This window comes from Apodemus sylvaticus, chromosome 23 (genome assembly GCF_947179515.1).
Source record: "Apodemus sylvaticus chromosome 23, mApoSyl1.1, whole genome shotgun sequence".
Lineage (NCBI taxonomy): Eukaryota > Metazoa > Chordata > Mammalia > Rodentia > Muridae > Apodemus > Apodemus sylvaticus.
In genome coordinates this window covers 27,936,061-27,956,427 of record NC_067494.1, presented here as the reverse complement: position 1 = coordinate 27,956,427, position 20,367 = coordinate 27,936,061, and the positions used below count along the sequence as shown (strand labels likewise).

General features: G+C 38.6%; 1 protein-coding gene across 3 annotated transcripts in view; it reads left to right on the top strand.

The window, feature by feature from the left end:
- The window catches only part of Shprh (SNF2 histone linker PHD RING helicase), a 69,295-nt gene extending 53,813 nt beyond the window's left edge, over positions 1-15,482 (top strand). The window contains exons 26-31 of one of the 3 annotated variants that reach the window (XM_052169332.1): positions 7,117-7,209; positions 7,891-7,977; positions 8,647-8,825; positions 12,299-12,379; positions 13,640-13,759; positions 15,152-15,482. In XM_052169332.1, coding sequence (XP_052025292.1) covers positions 7,117-7,209; positions 7,891-7,977; positions 8,647-8,825; positions 12,299-12,379; positions 13,640-13,736 — 537 coding nt within the window. In that variant the 3' untranslated portion in view covers positions 13,737-13,759; positions 15,152-15,482. Of the gene's footprint in view, positions 1-7,116; positions 7,210-7,890; positions 7,978-8,646; positions 8,826-12,298; positions 12,380-13,639 lie in introns of all 3 variants that reach the window. The other 2 variants (XM_052169331.1, XM_052169333.1) reach the window with 2 other exon arrangements.
- The last annotated feature ends 4,885 nt before the right edge of the window (positions 15,483-20,367 follow it).

Sequence of the window (20,367 nt, the reverse complement as noted above, 5' to 3'; positions counted from 1 at the left end):
CATCATGTGGTTGCTGGAAATTTGTGGTTTAGGGAAGAAGTGGTCCAAACTCAGGACCTTTGGAAGAATAGTCAGTGCTCTTCATATAACATGCATGATAGCCATGTTTCACTATGTAACTGTAGATAAAACTGTATCTAGAAAAAAGAAGTTATATGTACAGTATTGTAATGTTAAAAGTTTTTCATCATAGAATCAAGTAGAAAGATTGAAGTTACACATCAAAGAATATCTGCCTAGGCTTCTACCACTGAGCTTTGCCTTCAGATAAGTTTTCTGTATATTAAGTGTGTAATGGGATTCTTCTAACATTTTTTTATAGGAGTGTATAATGTATTTGATCATATTCAACCCCAATCTCTCTTGTCCTCCTCCCATTCCTACTCAGCTCCTTCACAGAATGTTCTAAGCACCCAAATCTAATTTTCTTTCTAATAATCTTTCTGTTTTCTAAGGCAGCTTTACTCAGTGTTTACCTACCCATGAAATCATCATTAACAGTCTTCATTCTCTGTTAGACAGCTTCAAGAAATTTGCCAAAAAATATGAATGACCAGTTTTAGAATTCTCAGCTTTTTTCATGAATTCATTTTGCCTTTAAAGTGATATTTCCTCTACAATAGAACTTTACTAGATAGGTTTCTGGTATACTACACTATACATTTATTTTATATGCATGAAGCATCTATTAATGTATAGTAGATATAAAAATCTCTAAAAATACGGCTTCCTTATTTATGTAAGTAGTATAAACACAAATGTCATTTTTTCTGTCTGTTAATAGATCATGTTGACTTTCTCTGGTGTTCTTTAGGCCTTTTAACCTATAATTCTACAAGTGGACTTAGCAAAGTCATTGGAATTTTGTCTCTGTCTTTCTGTCTCTCTCCCTCTCCCCCTGCCTCCATCTCTCTCTCTCTCTTCCTCTGCCCCCTCTATCTTTGTCTTGTCTCTCTCTGGCTCTTTCCCTCACCTCCCTACCTACCTCCCCCTCCCCACTCTCTTCACCCCACCCTGGTGCTGTAATGGAAAGGCTGGATGCAGTGCGCTATGCTGCACAGTGAGCTCACTGTTTAGCATCATGAGTTGGCATGCCCTAATGTGACTCTCCCCCACATTATTTTCTTTTATTAGAAGTTATTTAAAATACAAAGCAATGATTTTTTTTTCTATTTGAGTAATTTTATTTATTCAAGTCAAGTCAAGTCTGTTGATACTGCAGCAAGGAGATCTTGAGTATCTTCTACTTCCTTGCCTCTCTTTTAATAAGGTATCTCAATAGATAGGAGCAGATGTTAAGGAATCAGAGTTAAATCAACTATGGTGTGTCTCTCCATTTCATGCGTGTAGTGTTTGAATATGTTTGGCCCAGGGAGTGGCACTGTTTAGAGGTGTAGTCTTAGAGTAGGTGTACCAGTGTAGGTGTGGCCTTCTTAGCTGCCTGGAACCTAGTCTTTTCCTGTTTGCCTTTGAATGAAGATGTAGAACTCTCAACTCCTGCTGCTCCCTGAATATTGGCTTTGATGATACTGGACTGAACCTCTGAACCTATAAGCCAGCACCAATTAAGGTTGTTTTTATAAGAGTTACCTTGGTCATGATGTCTGTTCATAGCAGTAACCATAACTAAGACAGAAGTTGGTATCAGGGACTGGGGTATTGCTGTGATAGGCCTGACCATGCTTTTGTTTGGAAGAATTTAGATTTGGGAACTTGATGTGGAAAGCCATCGAAATGTTTTAGGTGGGGCTTATGAGCCATCCTAGTAGGAATATGGAAGATGTTGTTGCTGTGAGTGATTTGACTGTGCAGACATGGCCCAAGAGGGTTCAGTAGAGAAGAACTTCAGGATGTGTGTGACCTAGAGGCTGTTTTTGTGGTATTTTGGTGAAGAAGGCCCTTGTCTAAAGAGTCTGCCTGAGGCTAAGATAAAGAGACTCAGATTAATTGCATTGACAATGGGGGTCTCAGAAACACCATCATAGACTGTGTTCTCTGCTTAAATCTCATAAAGAGCATTTTGAATAAGCATAGCACGCTTAGAAAGGAAAAATATAAAATATATTGTTCGAGTATTAAAGAAAGTGAACCCAGCTGAATGCTGTGTTCAAGGATATTAAATTGAATAAAGGGAGTGGTGACCTTGGGTCAAGATCCCACCCAGCTAAGGACCAGGCCTGGTGCTACACACCTTTAATCCCAGGGGACAGAGCCATGCAGATCTCTGAGTTCAAATCAATCTACCAAGCACGTTCCAGGATAGCCAAGTTTAGGCAGTGAGGGACTTGGAAAACAGAAAGCTGGTGATAGAATAAGAGGGCCATGTTCCAACCCCAGCAAGCAGTAGAACACGGCAGCTTCAGCCATGTGACCCCAGCTTTAGAGCCAAGAATAGAAGGAACTGCTTGGACAATAGATACTGGTTAACTGGAACTAAGAAATTAGCAGTGATTAAGAAGAGATCAGTATCATGTATGTGAAATCTTCTGGGAAGTGTTTTCTGAGAGCACAAAGAAACTGTGTTTCAGAGATAGCCAAGGTTGTACCTCGTGCTGCAGCTGAACTTGGTAATATGTAAGAGTCACCCAGGTGGCACCGGTTTTGAAGACCTTCATGAAGGGGTCATGAAGGGAAGAAGCTAAGGCTTTGGCACTTTGAGAGGTCATGAAAGGAAAGTCAGGACTGAAGGGGTCATGCAAAAGATTTGAGGCTTGGCACCATGGAAGATGGCCTGTTGATGAAACCTAGTTGCCATAGAAGACCCCAGCATGTTGGAGATGCCAGCACCATGCACTAACCACCAAGAACAGCAGCAGCAGAAAGAAGTCAAACATCTAGAGTGCTACAGATTGTAGATCTGGAAAATAACCCAAGCCCTTTGGAGGAGCCCAGAAGCTCATGTGTGGAACAAGAAGCTATAAAGTTGAAGTTGACTTGGAAAGCCCAAGAGCCAGAGCCTTGGGATACCTTCTGAGGAAAGCTGCTAACAGAGTGGAACCAGCCCAGGAGAGAAAACTTTGTTGCAGTCAACAAAGATGAAAAAAAGAGTTGAAGATCTGAAGACTACTTTGACATCAGACATGGAGATGCAGAGTTCGGAGTTTGCCCATCCAGTTTCCTGTATTGTTTTGGGAATTACAGTTTAGTGATTAGATGAATCTCAGAAGAGACTTTGAACTTTGGACTTCTAACATTATTGAGACTATTATAAACTATGGGGACTTTTGAAGTTAGATGTTTTAGAATTAGTTATGTTTAGGTATAGCCCCATAGGCTGGTGCTTGAGCAAGCCTAGGGGAGCCAGGGGTGAGGTGTGATTAATGTGTCTGCCCAGGGAGTAGCATTTGGAGGGGTGGCCTTGGAGTAAGTGTGTCCTGGGCATGGGCTTTAAGATGCTCTTCCTTGCTGCCTGGAAGCCAGTCTTCTCCTGTTTGCCTTTGGATGAAAATGCTTGGATGCTGCCATGCTCAAGCATTATCATGCTTGATGATAACAGACTGAACCTCTGAACATAAGTCAGCCTCAATTAAATGTTGTTTCTATAAGAGTTACCTTGGTCTTCGTGTCTGTTCACACTAGTAAAACCCTAATACATAACTATTTTTTACTATCCTTGCACTTTTCTCTCACAGAGCACCTTATCCCAGAATTGCATTAGCATAGCAGTTTTATTCTAGAACTGCTATCTATGGGAAGGATAGCCTAATTTCTAAGCTAGACACTCCCTGATTGCTTTATCTGCTTTATCGTTATGATTCTATCAGTCCACTAAACATGCAGCAGCAAATACTATTCGTTCGATCCTTTTAGCACAGTGAAATTTTTAACTCAGAATTTAAATTCCTAAGAGTTTTGTAGCAAAAACATATGACTATTCTGTTCTAATCTGATTAAAGAAAGTTAGACACACCTATTAGAGTAAGACTCTGCCTGGCATTTCTGATTCTGAGTTATGCTACACATGGGATCTAGGCCAGATTTCTTAGGTAATTCCATTTGTTGGACTTTGGTGCTGATATATCTTTCTTAATTTTTTATATGTTTACTTCCTATCCAAAAATCTAGTTTATTCTCTATTATACCTAATAGAAACATTTGAGGTCATTTCTTTATTATTAACTATTTTACTATTCTGCCTGCATCATCTCTTGAGTAGAAAAACAGAAGCAATAACTATGAGCATAATGTTAAATTAAAACCTTCGTCTCTCATCCCAGTTCATTGAAGCCAAGATATAGAATCAACCCAAGTGTCCACAAACTCATGACTGGGTAAGAAAGTGCAGTATTCTTTACTAGGGAAATGGCTCAATGGTTACAGTGCATACCACACATGAGGGCCAGAACTCAGATCCCCAGAGCCCACACAAATGCCAGGTGGGCACCGAACCTGCTTCTAATTCCAGCCTTGGAGGGTGGGGAGGGGATACCCTGAGCAGTTGGCTAGCAGCACCAGCTTTATCAGTGAACTCTGTATCTGACCGTGAGCTGTGCGTACACACTTGCAAAGAGCATGTGTTACTATTTTTTCTGTGCCCCTTTGTACTTTAGTAATCCTTTGTTTAGTGCATTTCTTTTCACTTAATGAATTACGTGTTTTAATCAAGACACATTCACAGAGGCAATGAACTTTTAACATAGCATCTGATCAGGCAAAGGACTAGCAGTGTAGCATGTGGGGTGTGGCCAGCATGGACAAAGGCCCTGGTTTAGACCCCAGCAGTATAATGAAAGCCAGCTATGCCATCCTAATTACATAACCAAGAAGATGGAAAGCATATGCCCATTAGAGTATCATTTATAACAATTTATAACTTAGATGTCTAAAAATACTCTCAAGTATGAAATGCTTCATCTTAGCCAAGAATAGTGGCCCATGCCTATGATTTCATCTGAGTCTAAAGCAGGAGAATTGGTATGCGATCAAGGCTAGCCTGGGCTACATGGTGATGTCTTGGCTACAGTTTCCTCTGGAGAGATGGAGCTGCCTAAGCACAGTTCTGACACTATATACTTGTTCTGTTTTCACATCTGTGAAGGGCCTGCAGGCTCCAAACAAGGGCCATAGATGCGGTGGTTCCAGACAGTCGTTCCCAACAGACTTTCCCCTCTATGGTTCTTGGGAAGGGAGCTTTTTCTACACAATTATTCTTTTTTTTTTTTTCTTTTTTTGGTTTTTTTGGATTTGTTTTTTTCAGGACATGGCTTCTCTGTATAGCCCTGGCTGCCCTGGAACTTGCTCTGTAGACCAGGCTGGCCTCGAACTCAGCGATCCGCCTGCCTCTGCCTCCCAGAGTGCTGGGATTACAGGCGTGTGCCACCACCACCCAGCACAATTATTCTTAATAATTGAACTGGGACTCAAATGGCTCAGAACCTATGGGGATTTTTTTGAGAACCATTGAACCATCTAATTTTGATAACAGGAAGATAAGCAGAGCTTTCCTTGCATGGAGCTAGTACCCCACTTGGAATGTTGCTTAATTTTTTTTTTCCTGTTTTCTCTTGAACTTTTAATAAGAAACAGCTCAGTAAATTAGAGGACTCATGTTTATCCTGTACTTCGATTAACGTACATTTCTTGTATGTGTTGGCATGAATCTGCATGTGGTGGGAAGAGGACAGCTTGTGGGAATTGGTTCTTTCCTTCTACCTTGGAGATTCAAAGGGCAGAACTCGGGATCTTGGGCTTGTCAGCAAGTGTGTTATGCCCTGAGCCATATCCGGTGTCGGGGCACAAAGCTTTCCAAGGTGGACATTACAGGGAGTATGAGTGGCTCCGTCTGAAGGTCTCAGTGGTCACTTTGTATTCTTCTCCTGTTTTTTCTCTTTATTATTATTTTAAATCAGTGGTATGAGATAGTATGGTCCCCTTTACCCATACTATCTAGTATGGTTAAAACACTAGTATACCATACTAGTGTTTAACTAAAAAAGTAAACACAAGATCCTTATTTTAGCATGCAGATTTTAGCCTTACTTTCTCTTTCAAAATCTTGTCTTCCCATTAAATTAGGGTATCTTTCTTTCTTGTTTACCTGGTGTTTTTTCCTTTATTTTTTTTCCCTGTAAAAACAAGAGTATTGAGAGCACTGAGGAAAGGGAGAATGCTGCTCTTGAGATCCGTTTGCATTGGTCTGTCTCCTTCCCACACCTCCATTTAGGTCATGGTAGTGTTCCTGTGTAGGGTCTGAAAAGCTGTCCCTTGATTATTTGATAGGGCTTAGGTTAAACACACTGATGATGAGTTCATCGTTTGTTTATTCCTCAGGTCTGTAGACCACTTTTCTATTTCTATATTCCTGTGATGGAATGGTTTTGAAAGATGAAAAAAAAGAGAGAAAAAAAATTCTTGTAAAGTGACTCTACTGCCTGTGTGTTAGTCGGCACCTTGTGTATTTGTCAGTGTCCATGCCATTGGTCATGCCATTGTAGAGAATCCTCCAAATCCTTCATTGGTTGAATCCTTCCATTTTCAAGGTTCCTTGAGTTTTCGTTCTTTGTATTCTTATATTTCTAACCTTAAAATATTTGAAGTGAATGGAGTAGTGAGGAAGGCTTTTTAATATACATTCTACTTCTTTATTGTAACAGAATTTAGTAACAATAAAACCTAACTACAGAGTGTTTAGTATCAATACTGGATGACTTTCTAGAATTCATTCATGTTCGATTAACTGGATGTAAATTCTCTCAGGAAATGCTTATTCTTAGATTTGGAGGACGGGGGTGGGGGGGGGGGGAGAAGCTCATGATGCCGTGTGTGTGCAGTCAGGGGCCGGCACATAGACAATGATTGTGTCCATTCTGTGGGCCCTGGGCCTGAGATCAGGTCATCAGGCTCATGCCAGCATTGCTGCTTACCCACTGAGCCAGCTAGTAAACACGTTGGTGGTAAACTCATTCATTTCTGCAGTTAGACACTAAAGAAAATTCCCAGTAAACACAAAATAAAAGGACTAATTAAACACACACACACACACACACACACACACACACACACACACTCAATTGCCCTGTTATATATAGTTTGAATGAAGTGTTTTATACCAATTTTCTTTCCTTTCTTAACTAGGATTTGTTTGGTGCTAATGTATTTTCCTCTTTGTGTTCAAAGGGTAGCCATTCTACAAAAGTGGAAGCTGTGGTCAGAACTCTGATGAAAATACAACTTAGAGATCCAGGGGCCAAAGCACTCGTTTTCTCAACGGTATAATCATTTCTATAAATTCTATAAATAATTTCATAAAATAAAGGAAAAATCAACTAGCTTTCGTCTAGTTGGTCTTCTGCCTCTACTTAATGTCTTCCTAAGAACTACTTATAAATACACTGAAATACAGCTGAGACTCAGAATTACTGTCATATTTTTTTCTGTGTCCTTATGTTTTTATATAGAGAAATGTGATAATACTTTATAAAGGCAGTTCCTATCATTATGTATTTTATTTTATATTGATGTCATTTAGAGATATTTTTGATATTTTAAAAATTAAAATCTATAACCTTCAAAGATTCATTCACAAATGAAATGACCTATATAAAAAAGTGGTAATGTACTGTTAAGTATTATTTATAAGTAATAAAATCCTAGTTTTGCATTTAGAAAGATAACCTATATCCATTAAATATACCATTGTTTTCTATTTATATTTTAATTATTTTCAGTGATGTTGTATTTTATTATATTGCCCTTCAACCAGTATTTGGTGGGAAGCGAAACTGCTGTTTGCCAGCAGCTCGTGTTGTTGGTTCTCCGCCTGAGGGTTTGGGTTTGGTTTAGCTCATTTAACTGAAATATAAAAGTTACTATGGTTTAATTATGATTTCTTCCCTTCTCAAATATTTGTCCAAAGGCTCTAACTTTTTTTTTCTCACTTTTGTGTTCTAGTGGCAAGATGTATTAGATATTATTTCAAAAGCTCTCACCGACAACAACATGGAATTTACACAAATCAGTCGCATTAAGACATTCCAGGTGTGTCAAAATTTTGCTCATATTTTTAACAGACCAGTTGCAAACTGAAAGCCCTGTTTTCTAACTATGTTTATCTTCTGCCCTGAACCCTATAAGAAGGTTTTAAGTTCTTGATTATCTATGAAATTAATATCTTAAAATAAAAAAAAAACTTGTAGATAATTTTGATATAGACAAACTAAAGATTGTCTAAAAAGACAGTTTTTTTTAAAAAGTGTTTTTGCCTTGAGATCTTTTTCTTTAATATAGGAAGAAAGGCCTTGTGGTATTTCTCTGGGATTATTTTCTATACACACACAGAAAAAAGTTCATGTGATTACAATTTTGTTTATATCAAATTCAGTACATTCACACCTATAATCTGAGACATACCACATACAAGATCAACTCAAAATGCAGTCGATTCCTGTCTCACCTCACATGAATGTCACAGTTTTCCTTTCCCCCGTTTTCCTCTCTATGCATACAGTCAGTTTTCTTGTATCACATGTACCCACTACACGCTATAAAAGCAAAAGTGTGTGTAGGATTCTCTTCTAAGTCAAGAAAAGCAACAACATTCCAGTTCCTAAAATTGGTGGGTTAACATTTAATCTTCACTACCGTGTTCATAACTGCTCTTACTTTAATTGATCTAGCTAAACTTAAAATGTACCTTTTTTCTTTTAGGAGAACCTTTCAGCATTTAAATACGATCCCCAGATCAACATTTTGCTGCTGCCCCTGCACACAGGCTCCAATGGATTAACTATCATTGAAGCCACTCATGTGCTCCTGGTGGAGCCCATACTGAACCCCGCCCACGAGCTGCAGGCCATCGGGAGAGTGCACCGGATTGGACAGACAAAGTAAGGGCTAAAATTGGCATTTGTTACCCTGTTCAGGTTATGGGAAGCTAATTCAACACTTACATTCCTTATGTTTACCATGTCCTGTCTATGTCTTCAGGACACATTCTATCTCCCTTTTGGTTTTGGGGTTTTTTTGTTTGTTTGTTTGTTTGTTTTGTTTCATTTTGTTTTGTTTTACATCTTGGACTGTTTAAAGAAAGGGTATATATTTAAATATAAGATTGATTTGTTTCTTTTACCTCATACATAGTCTGAAAATATGTATATATTATTTTTAGTATATATTTTAACTATAACCCTTCACATGAAGTCAGATGGACATTTCCCCTTTGTTACATGTCTGCATGCCCTGTGGCATGTGCACATACAGGGAGTGAACCAGTAAGTCACTGTAGTTAAAAATAGTGTGTTGTACTGCAGTATCTGAACCAACAGTCATTTTTATGTGATAGAAACTTCCTTTATTCAAATACCAGATTGTGAGTGTCTGTAACTCAGCTCTGATACCTCATGGGTATCAGAGGCCTTGAATGTTTGAAGACATATGGACACACACACAATAACAACACCCTAAGCACTTATTTAGTACTGAGCATCTAAACTGTGTCAGGCCTTATGCTACATACTGAATATTGTAATAATATAAACATAATTCCATCTAGAAACATACATAAAAGGCCACTATGTAACACAAGTTTTGTGAACAAAAACAATATGCTTTATGTCCTGAAGAAACACATTAGGCTGAAGGAGTGATTATTTTAAAGTTAGGCTAGAAAACAATTGTGGACAAGCTGCATATGTAGAAGTAAAGGGCAGATAAGCTGACATTTCCAAGGATTGTAAACACGTTGGAACTGCTGAGGTAAAACATGAGAAATAGTAAATGAAGTTTTACATGGCTCAGAAATACAGATCAATTGTTGTGTAAACTTCAGCTTTGAAACCAAATACTGCTGTAATTTTAAGTGGAAGAGACACAGATTCTGTTTTTAAATTACTTTTCTCACTGCTATGGCAAACATCAAACAAAAGCAGCTAAGGAAGGAAGGCTTTATGTGGGCTCACGGTTTTGAGAGTACAGTGGGAAATTGAGGGTGGCAGAAACGAGCAGTAGATCGTCACACTGCAGCCACAGTGAGGAAACCCTGACAGGTGAGTGCTGACTCGTAGTTTCCTTTGCCCGCATTCAGGTGGGTCTCCCTTCTACACATACAGCTTAAACCTTACCCATAGAGATGTACTGACAATTATGTTTCTACAGTAATTCCAAATCTCATCAAATTGATGATCAAGATACACTTTGCATGCTTCCAAAAAACCCTAAATACAATATGGCAAAGTAGCATAGCTATAATCAATGCCCAGTTCTAAAGTCCTTCCTGTCATTTAGAACGCAATAAAATTTAGTTTCTATGTAAATGCAGGTGTATACATGCCAGTTGTACATTTGAAAGTCAAAGGACAACTTTCAGAAGTCAGTTCTTGCCTTCCATTTTGCAGAGGCTTTTCTTGTGATTTTTGCATACTCCAAGTTAACTGGCCTCTGATTCACTGCATCTGACTTTGCTTTTTAAATTTATTTTACTTTATCATGATCAAAAGTAGCTTAAGTGGAGCAGTATAGGCAACAGTACTTGCTTTTCTTGTGATTTTTGCATACTCCAAGTTAACTGGCCTCTGATTCACTACATCTGACTTTGCTTTTTAAATTTATTTTACTTTATCATGATCAAAAGCAGCTTAAATGGAGCAGTATAGGCAACTGCTTATAAGGATTTTTTGTTCAACTCTAGTGCAACAGACACCAGTAGGATTACATAGCTTGCAGTGACCCCGCTAGGTAAGACGTGGCAGGAGCTCCCCCGCTTTCTGCCTGCCTGCCTGCCCGTGCTTTACCCATGGCTCCCCATCTGACTGTGCAGCCCATAGGAATAGGATTTTGAGAGATTTTGTTGCAGAGTAGAAGAGGAAGAAAATAAAATTAAAAATTATTTCCTTTTTGTTTTAAATTAAAAAATTAGAAAATGATTCATTTAGAAATAGGAAAAGATGGAAGAGTATGCTGAACATTTTCTCTGCTTGAGCAAGAGGAAACAGGACCTAACATTGATTGTTCTCAGGCGAGTGTGTGGCTCTGGTTATGGTTAGAAGGGCACAGCACAGTGTTTGTCCCTTTATTACAGTGGAAGAGGTGTCCTGGTTTGTTTTGTTTTTTATCCCATGTGTCCTAAATCCCACCTCTTCTCATATTCTCAAGAGCCTTCATCTTGGAATACATCACAGGAGTATGTCTGAGTGTTAATCGTTTTTAAAGAGGCACTCCCTCCTTTACAGTCTACCTGCACGCCCTCGGTCTCCTGTTCTGTCAGCCTTTCTCCTTTGGGAGCTGCCTGAGTGTAATACCACTGACATGAGACGTCGAGTGGAACCGGTGGCCTACTTTTTGCCGAGTGGTTCTTTTTATCCACCCTCCCTAGTTGTTAGTGTACCCAGTACCATGACATTAAGTAGTATGTATAGGTCGACAGCCTTCATGGGTGTGTCCCTGAACCTTGAAATTACAGTTTTATATATCTAGCTCTTCTCTGTACGTGTATCTAAGAACTATGTTCCCCAGGATATCGACTAGATATCTCGTTTGGCACCGGTAAAGCAAAGCTACACTTGTGGTGCTCTCAGCCAGCCCAAGCGTTCCTTATATGTGTAATGTGCATTTTATCATCTTTACTTGCTCAGACAGGAAAGCTAGGACTTTTCTGTATCTTATATTCAAATTATTTTAGTCTTGATTCTTGTATTTCAAAGATAACTCATCTTTTGATTACTTCTTATCCCACTGACACAAAAGCACAGTCTATCTCCTCTTGCCAGGGTGACTTCAGTTATATCTCTTCTCTTCCTCCACAGCAACCAAGCCATTTCCAAAGTACAGTCTAGTGTAAATCGAAATATGCATAACCACCAGAGCACATTCCTTTATAACTATAAAACCAAGCTCCTGATCAAATCCTCAGGACTACCATTTATGATCTGAACCCTGCCCACCTCTGACCAAGTGTCGACCTGCTGCATTTATAACACACTTGTGCCATGCTAGCCTACTATAGGCCCTGGAAACATTTTTAGCTTTTCCCAACCGTGTACTCATTCCAGTAATATATAAGAACAGTTGTGTTCTGTCTGCATGCTCTTCCTGGTCCTCCTGTGCTTAGTGCCTAATTCCCTTCTTGATTGAACTTGTCATACATAATCAATGCACGCCACTGATTTTCTCATGTGTTTTTATTTGTCTCTCTCATGAGAGTGTTAGTTCATGAGGATCACATGGGTCCCTGAGCACATTCATAAAGACCTGCCACAAGTGGGCACCAGTGGCTAATGGATGTAGCGTGTGTGTGTATAAAGTCATTTTCTACTCGTCTGTCTTAAGATGGTCTTTAAACTTACAATTATTATTTGCCTTCTAGACCTACTATTGTACATAGATTCTTAATTAAAGCAACAATAGAAGAGCGGATGCAGGCAATGCTAGAAACTGCTGGGAGGAGGTAGGTAACAGCTTACAGGTGGGGACTTCCCATCATTTGAGAGCTTTAGATCATCTCCTGGATGACAACAGAGGAAAGACATTTTATGCAAAGCATGTCCCAGTTAATGCTTTGGACAGTCTGTGTTTGTCTTAAGATAATTTAATAGGTTATAATATGCAAAATTAGCTAGCTTAGCTTTGCTGCAATCAATTACTTTTTAAATGAAATATATTGTTCTGTCTTACCTAAACTTTTGTCTGATATGTGTGAAGCTAAACAAGCATTAATGTTTTATAGGTTATGCTTACCAGTCACGGGTCAATAGGCATGTTTGAATTTACAGTCTTGACTGGTTATTTGTGTCAAATCCATAGGCATCAGAGTAGTAGAACGATCAGAACAGTCTGAACTTTAGGACATGGCCTTGCAGTCATTAAACTTCTAGCATTTGCGCAGTAATTTTCCTTTAAAGTCATCCTGAAATGAGCCAGTACCTTCGTCCCTCCCATGAGATGGACGGATTGGAAGTCATCCAAAGAGAGATGATGTGATCGCTCTTTGAAACGGATGGCATCTCCAGGGTACTTTGTAACAGAACATTCTCAAACCAGAAATTCCATACTCTGATGTAACAGGAAAGATGCCAGCCAGACAGCCATCGCAAGGGCTTTTCATCTAAACCTGAAAGATCTTTGTACTTGTTGTCACATGCTGTTGACATCAGTGATTTTTATTTCAGTTACTTAAAATAATACTGAACTTCTTTTTACAAATGGAAGGTAAATGGCGAGTTTAGAACCTGCTTGGCAACAGTTGTCAGATGATTTATTTTATGTTTTTTATTTGTTTAGATGTTTTATTAGTTGTCGTGGTTAGCACTGTGATGATTTTTATGAACAACTAATACAATGATCTCCTTAATCTTTCTTAGTAAGGTTTTTTTGTGTGTGTTTTAAGATGATGTATCTGTAAATACGGCTTTTTAAAAATCATCATTGTACAGAAGTCTTTTCCTATGTTCCTGTAACTAGTCACTTTAGCCAGTAGTTATCTAAACTTACAGTAGAGTTTATTCATGTCAGTTACTCTGTTCTTTCTGACAAAGCTTCAGAATTATTTAGGCATTTTCACTGATTTTGACAAGATGTAACAGTTACTGTCTGCTTGTGGCTCAGTGATGACTACATAAGGCAGATGTGTGCCTCACTCTATTGTCATGCATGCAGTCACTAACGCCGCCATGCCTGCCTTCTCACTGTGCCTCTGGAAATCTTGCAGCCACACAAGCTCCTCCGGAAAGCATTCTGAAGCCTCTGTGCTGACTGTGGCAGACCTGGCGGACCTGTTTACCAAAGAGAGTGAGGAGCTTGAATGAAGTGCCGTCAAATCATTCCACAGGTTTTAAGATAGGACTTAACTTTCATAGATGTAAAGCAAAGTTACAAATTCAAAACAAAAAAATCAGTAAATATTAGTAAATACTATTTTAAGTTGAATAAATTTATTTTGTTATATACTAGCCTAGTAATAATTGGCAATTGGTTCCTTTTCAGTACACCAATTTCACACCATTTACAATGAATTTTAATTTTACACTCCTACTGAAACATTTATGTTTTGTCCCACATGTGTATCTATAACTGATAAGGCAGGGGAATTAAGAAAAAAAGGAATTAACTAATTTTCCATTAGTAGATAGATGTTTGTTATAACAAGACAGAATATATAAGAAAGAAGGTAACTTAGTCTAGTTTTGTATGACCTGATGTATGCAGCCAGTGTAAATGACATTTTTGAAAGGGCCTTCAGCATCTTCAGTATATGATTCACCATTGTCTTCTCAGTAATGGTGTAAGAAAATTCTAAACTATAGTGACTAGTTATTTGCATGAGTTTAACCTGTAACACTATCATTGGAACTTTACAGTAAGTAGGACAGCTCCTAATAATAAATTGTTAGGTGGTTACTTTGTGTTTTGTTACTAAATGTTAAAATACTGAAAAATTCATTTTTCTATTATGTTTAAGCAGTATCATTGTTAGTGTTTTTAAGTGTTTTAACATTTACCTACAATGATCTCCTTAATCTTTCTTAGTAAGGTTTTTTGTGTGTGTTTTAAGATGATGTATCTGTAAATACGACTTTTTTAAAATCATCATTGTACAGAAGTCTTCCTATGTTCCTGTAACTAGTCACTTTAGCCAGTAGTTATCTAAATTTACAATAGGGTTTATTCATTTCAGTTACTTTGTCCTTAGAAACTGACTAGTGTTTGATCTTACTACAAGAATGCTGTTCACACATGCATAGAACTACAAGTGGAACTGTCTCTTCTGTGAAGATTTCATGGATGACTTTGAAATCACAAACTAAGAAGTAGCTTGTTGTATCCTAGCCTTGTGTTGGAATATAAATGTTCCTGTTTCCTTCCCTTTAGCTGTTGACGTTTTAAGTGACGACCCTCACGATTCATTAACTCCTACCTAACTGTCCAGAAAACTATACTAGAAAGAGTCCCTGGGTCTCCTTCATCCAGTGAGCTCTGGTGCTTAAGCTAAGGTGCATTTTCCTGTCCAACTTTATGGGTGACAGTTCAGCTGAAGAAGACACATTATGGGTGCTTATTCTTTCGTTGAAAGGAGATATCCATTGATTCTTTTATATGAAATTAAACATAATATTTTCACAGCTCTTTTACATTCACGAAGAGCTTTTCTGTGTATTCATATAGTTAATATTCACACCAGTCCTGTGAAGTGGATATAATTAATGTCATTCCTATCTTAAAGGTGAAGAATGCTCAGGAGGAAACTTGCCTATGATGTGTAGCAAGTAGACAAAGTAGCCCAGGCCCTGACTTGATATCTACTGTTCTTCCCCCGGATGCTGTGCTGTGCTCAGGTTCAGAAGCCTTGTGGGGATAATCTTAGAATGAGATTGGTTAAGTACTTATTTTTGTTTCCTAATATTTCATGTGCTATGTTCTGGGAAAAACAATTTGATATGCTTCAATTAAAAAAATAACATAGATATCTATACTGATCAGTATTAGAGGAAAACTACTCTTATTTATTTCAGTAAGATACCTCAATTAAATAAATATTTTAGTGGAAAATGAAATTGTATATTGTTTTATTTCTAAGGTTCAGATCATATAAACTTTGGTTTTTATTGACTCAGCTGATAGTATCAAATTGCCACTTTTACAGTATTCCATATTTTATTTATATTTGTTATTCTAAAAAATTATGATAATTCTCTTCAGAACTAATGAGTACACATATATAAACTCCATATCTTGGCTAGAAACAAAAGAAATTTTGGGTTCCTTTCTCAATAATTTTATATTCTCTGAAATGTCACAGTATGGGCACTGTGCTCGCACATGACTGAGGATACATGAAATGTCCAGTCCTTACAGTTTAAATGTATGTATGTATATTTAGGGAATTGTTTTTCAAGTAACTCCAGATGAATATACTGGGACTGAAGATATATATATGTAAATTATAAACATTCCACAAACTTTGGCATAAAATCCAAGCAACTTTACTGTGTTTATTGCAGCATCAATATTTCCCTTTCTATGTGATCTTAAGGTAAAGGACCATTTTTAGAAATTGGTCCTTTTGGGAAGTATAACAGTCTTTTTATGTGCTTAGTATGCACAAATCTCTGGATTTCAGACCCCTCCAAAAAAAATCCCTCTCACATCTTTAATAGCATGAATAATCTCAACATGGAACCAGTACTATAACAGTTCATAACAAAGGCAGCTACTTATAAATATCTAACAGGTAATAATCACTCATCAGCTGAACACCTCTTATAAGGGACAAAAGAAAAATGTCTTTCATCTCTTCTCATTTGCTAACTTTTCAAAATCAGTATGTGTGTTTATTAAGTTTACAGATACCTTATTGGAAATGCAAAACCCACCTATGTTAACCAATGACTATAATTCTACTTAACGTGACTAGAAGACATACTCAGTTTTTGTAGCATTTAGTTAATCAGAATTCCCACCACAATATGCCATTTTATATATGCAGTTACTTTGCTGTGTCTAGGTAGTTTCCTTGTAGTCATCCATTGCCTCTGGCTTTTACAGTCTTTTCATCCCCTCTTCCTGGATCCCTTGACATTGGAGGTGGGGACGTGACAAATGTCCTATTTGACAATGAGTATTCTGCAGTCTCTTATTATCTGCACCTGAGCCAGTTGTGGGTCTCTGTGTTAATCATCTACTGCATAAAGAAGTTTCTCTGATGAGGATTCATATGCATTAATTAGTAAGTATAAGAGTAAGTTTAGGGCTGGTGAGATGGCTCAGTGGTTAAGAACACTGACTGCTCTTCCAGAGGTCCTGAGCTCAATCCCCAGCAACCACATGGTGGCTCACAACCATCTGTAATGAGATCCGATGCCCTCTTCTGGTGTGCCTGAGGGGAGTGACAGTGTACTCACATAAAATAAATAAATAAATCTTTTTAAAAAAGGGGGGGGTGTAAGTTTAATATTACATCCATTTAGGAGAAATCATTCCTAGGTTACATTTCTATTAGACACCACGGACTAACAAAAGCCCGTAACAGGAACTAGTTACCTCTTTTGCACTTGATGGCCATAGAGCTCCTGCACATACATCCCAGCGTTACAGGTTATTGCCAGTGCTCCTGTTTATGCTATAGAATCCAACTGTAAGAACCCATTGCTGAGGACACTGCAAACCTGAGTCCTAAACCATGGAGAAATGAAACGGCCACTGACCTGGATGCTTCTTCCCGATGGTCATGGAAGGTGCTGTGTGTGCGGCCTAACAAGAAAAGTACTTATCTGAGTCCCAGCTGTGAACCTTATGATTGTCAACCTTTGTAATTGTTTTTATTTTAATTAAAATCTATATTACTTCCCCTCCCTCACCTCTGTCCTACCCATCCATGTTCAAGTCCACTTCCAAATTCACAGCTGCCTTCTCTTTAACAAGCATTGTTGATACATATAAATGAATGAACAGAAATATGAGCTGCTGAGTTCAGTCCAGTGTTGCTTGCCCTCGAGGGCTGCTTATCCAGTGTCCAGTACTGCTTGGTATTGGATAACCTTTTGGGAGCTCATCCCTCAGGAAGAGCAATTCTTCTCAGCAGTTGTGATTGTTTGGAGCTCTTCATAGAGGAATGGAGCCCTATGAGATTTTCCCTATTTATGTTTGGATTCAATTGTGGTTGGAATTATTCAGGTTTTGTTTTCTGTTTTATTATAGTTTGCTCTCTTGGATCAAAGTTGTATAGGAAAAAATGTAGACAAATCATGCTGAATAACATATTTCTGCCCTGTATTATTAAGTGATAAGTTCATTTCCAGAAGTACTTAACATAACTAACTTATTCCTAATTATGGATGATTTATTCCCAAATAGTGTTTATAGTAGTCTTCCCAGGATGATTCTTTTAAGATAAGGGATGCAGCAATAAATATTATATTTTTAGAAACTCAATTTTGTGTTCTCTTTTTCTTGTGTTAATGTTCTATGTGTTATACAAATAGGTGTAGGAGTAGCTATTTGATTATCATTCTTAGCTTAACCTCACTAGCTAGTTGGAGATGAAAATAAGACAGATGGTCATCAAAATAAGATTCCCATGTTGTAGAAAATATTGTAACTGAAGCCTCTCAAGTGATAACTGGCAGCCAGTTACAAGGGTGTTGTCTGAAATTGCTAATAGTCACACTCAACTGAACTAGCTTGTCATAGTTAAAATGACCAAGCAATGCGCAGATGAAGTTCTTAGGCATGAAACAAGTAAGACAATTAACTTTTAAGCACTCTCATTAGTGCTCTAGATACCTGGTACTAGAAGCCCGAGCTTCTAAAGAAACAAACAGCCTTCCAACTCCCACAGTCGTGAACATCAAAGCATCCATCTCCAGAGGGACATTGTCTTGTCCCAGAAATGCAGCCCAGGAGTGCTGATCTTTCTTCAGCATTCTGATCCTGGCTTGTCTGGCAAACTGTAAGTAAGGTTCCTGTACTATGGAATAGGCGTAAGTCAGCCTCAACCTCAGTGTTACCACATTCTGTGTTAGATTATTTTTGAGCACTGCTGTACATTAAAAAATATATCCAGGACCTCTTCCCCCTAGATTTTACCTATACCTTCCACCCCCAATTTACACCAATTAAAAATGTTCCCTAATATCTTTACAGCAGCGGCAGGTAGGGTTGAGAGGTTTTTTTTTTTTTCATCACTGATAATGAAATATTCAGAATACTGTGTAAAAAGCAGTTTAGTTGATCATAGCTAGTTTAAGTGACTTACAACAAGTATAAACTGCCCCTAACTCCCAGCTAAAGTGTTTAAACAATTGGTTTAAACAGATGGTAACAATGTTTGGGGGACATTGTAGGATCCCAAGTATCACAAATGGATCACCGAAGGCAGGCTTTTGAAGGTGATATCTGCTTCTGTCCATGGTGGACTGTGCACTCTGAGCCTTTGTCCCTTGGATTCCCTTATCTGGTCACAGCAAAAAGAAAAGTAACAAATACAATGACCCTTTGGAAAGTTTTATATTTGGCTTTAAAGTTTTGAACCCAATAACTGAAATTGCAGATGAAAGTGTGGACACTGAGTTGATGGTATTATATTTTACATTTCCGCTGTTCATTTGTAAATGGGAAGCTTTTAAAAGGATTAAAAACATGAATTTAAAATCAGTTTTGCTAATGTAAAGATTTACTAAAACTATGAAGTGATGTAGGTGTTGATTGGCTTGATTATGGAATTACTACATTATGTGTACATGTATCACAGTATTGCCCTGAGCATCTGAAATGCACAGTTTTTAGGTATCAGTTATCGTGTGTGTGTGTGTGTGTGTGTGTGTGTGTGTGTGTGTATGGAAGGGAGTGTGGTTGGTGTAAGATTTGCTCTCCGTGGACAGGTAGGTAGGGGTCTCAGTCTCACTATTACCCAGACTAATGACAAACTCCTGTGCTCATTCTTTGTACCCCAGCAGCTGCCCGAGTTCTGAGACTCCGGATTTCTGGTACTGTACACTCAAAGTTTTCAAGTATGGTTTTCAGTGATATTCTGATTAAGGGCACCACTCAGCATGACAATATCCTATTCTGTGGCCTATCAGCCAAGTCCCCTAAAAATGAAACTCAAAAGTTCTGCCCTTGTGTACTTCATAGGCTCTGCATGTGAATTTAATGCTCTGAAACTGAGGAAGACAAACGACATCTACAAGCACATTGTGGGAACACTAAAATACACCTTTACAGAATTAATATTGTGGCACTGAAAGGGCTCCACCTTCATCAAGAGGACCAAAGTAGACCTCACATCTCTGCCTTCTACGGCTAGGGTTAAATGGATGCAATGTTTTCTTTTTTTTTCTTTGCCCTCCTTTTTTTAAGTTTGTACTAATTTTTTTAATTATCTTTAATCTGTTTTTACAGTCCAGTCATTATCCCCCTCCTGGTCTGCCCACTGACAGTTTCTCATCCCACTTCTACCCCATCCCATCCCCATCCCCAAGAGAATGTCCCCACGCCCCACACACACACCACCAGGCCACCCCACTCCCTGGGGCCTCAAGTCTCAAGGGTTAGGTGCTTCTCTCACAGAGGCCAGACCAGGCAGTCCTCTGCTGTACATGTGTCAGGGACCTCATATCAGCCAGTGTGTGCTGCCTGGTTGGTGGCTCAGCGTCTGAGAGATCTCAGGGGTTAGTTCGTTGAGACTGCTGGTCTTCCTATAGGGTCACCCTCCTCAGCTTCTTCCGGCTTGTCCCTAATTCAACCACAGTGGTCCCCGACTATAGGTCTAAGTATTTGCATCTGACTCGTTCAACTGATTGCTGGGCCTCTCAGAGGACAGCCATGCTAGGCTCCTGTCTGTAAGTACACCATAGCATCAGTAATAGTGTCAGGCCTTGGAGCCTCCCCTTGACCTAGGCCTGTCACTGGACCTCCTTTCCCTTAGTCTCGTCTGCATTT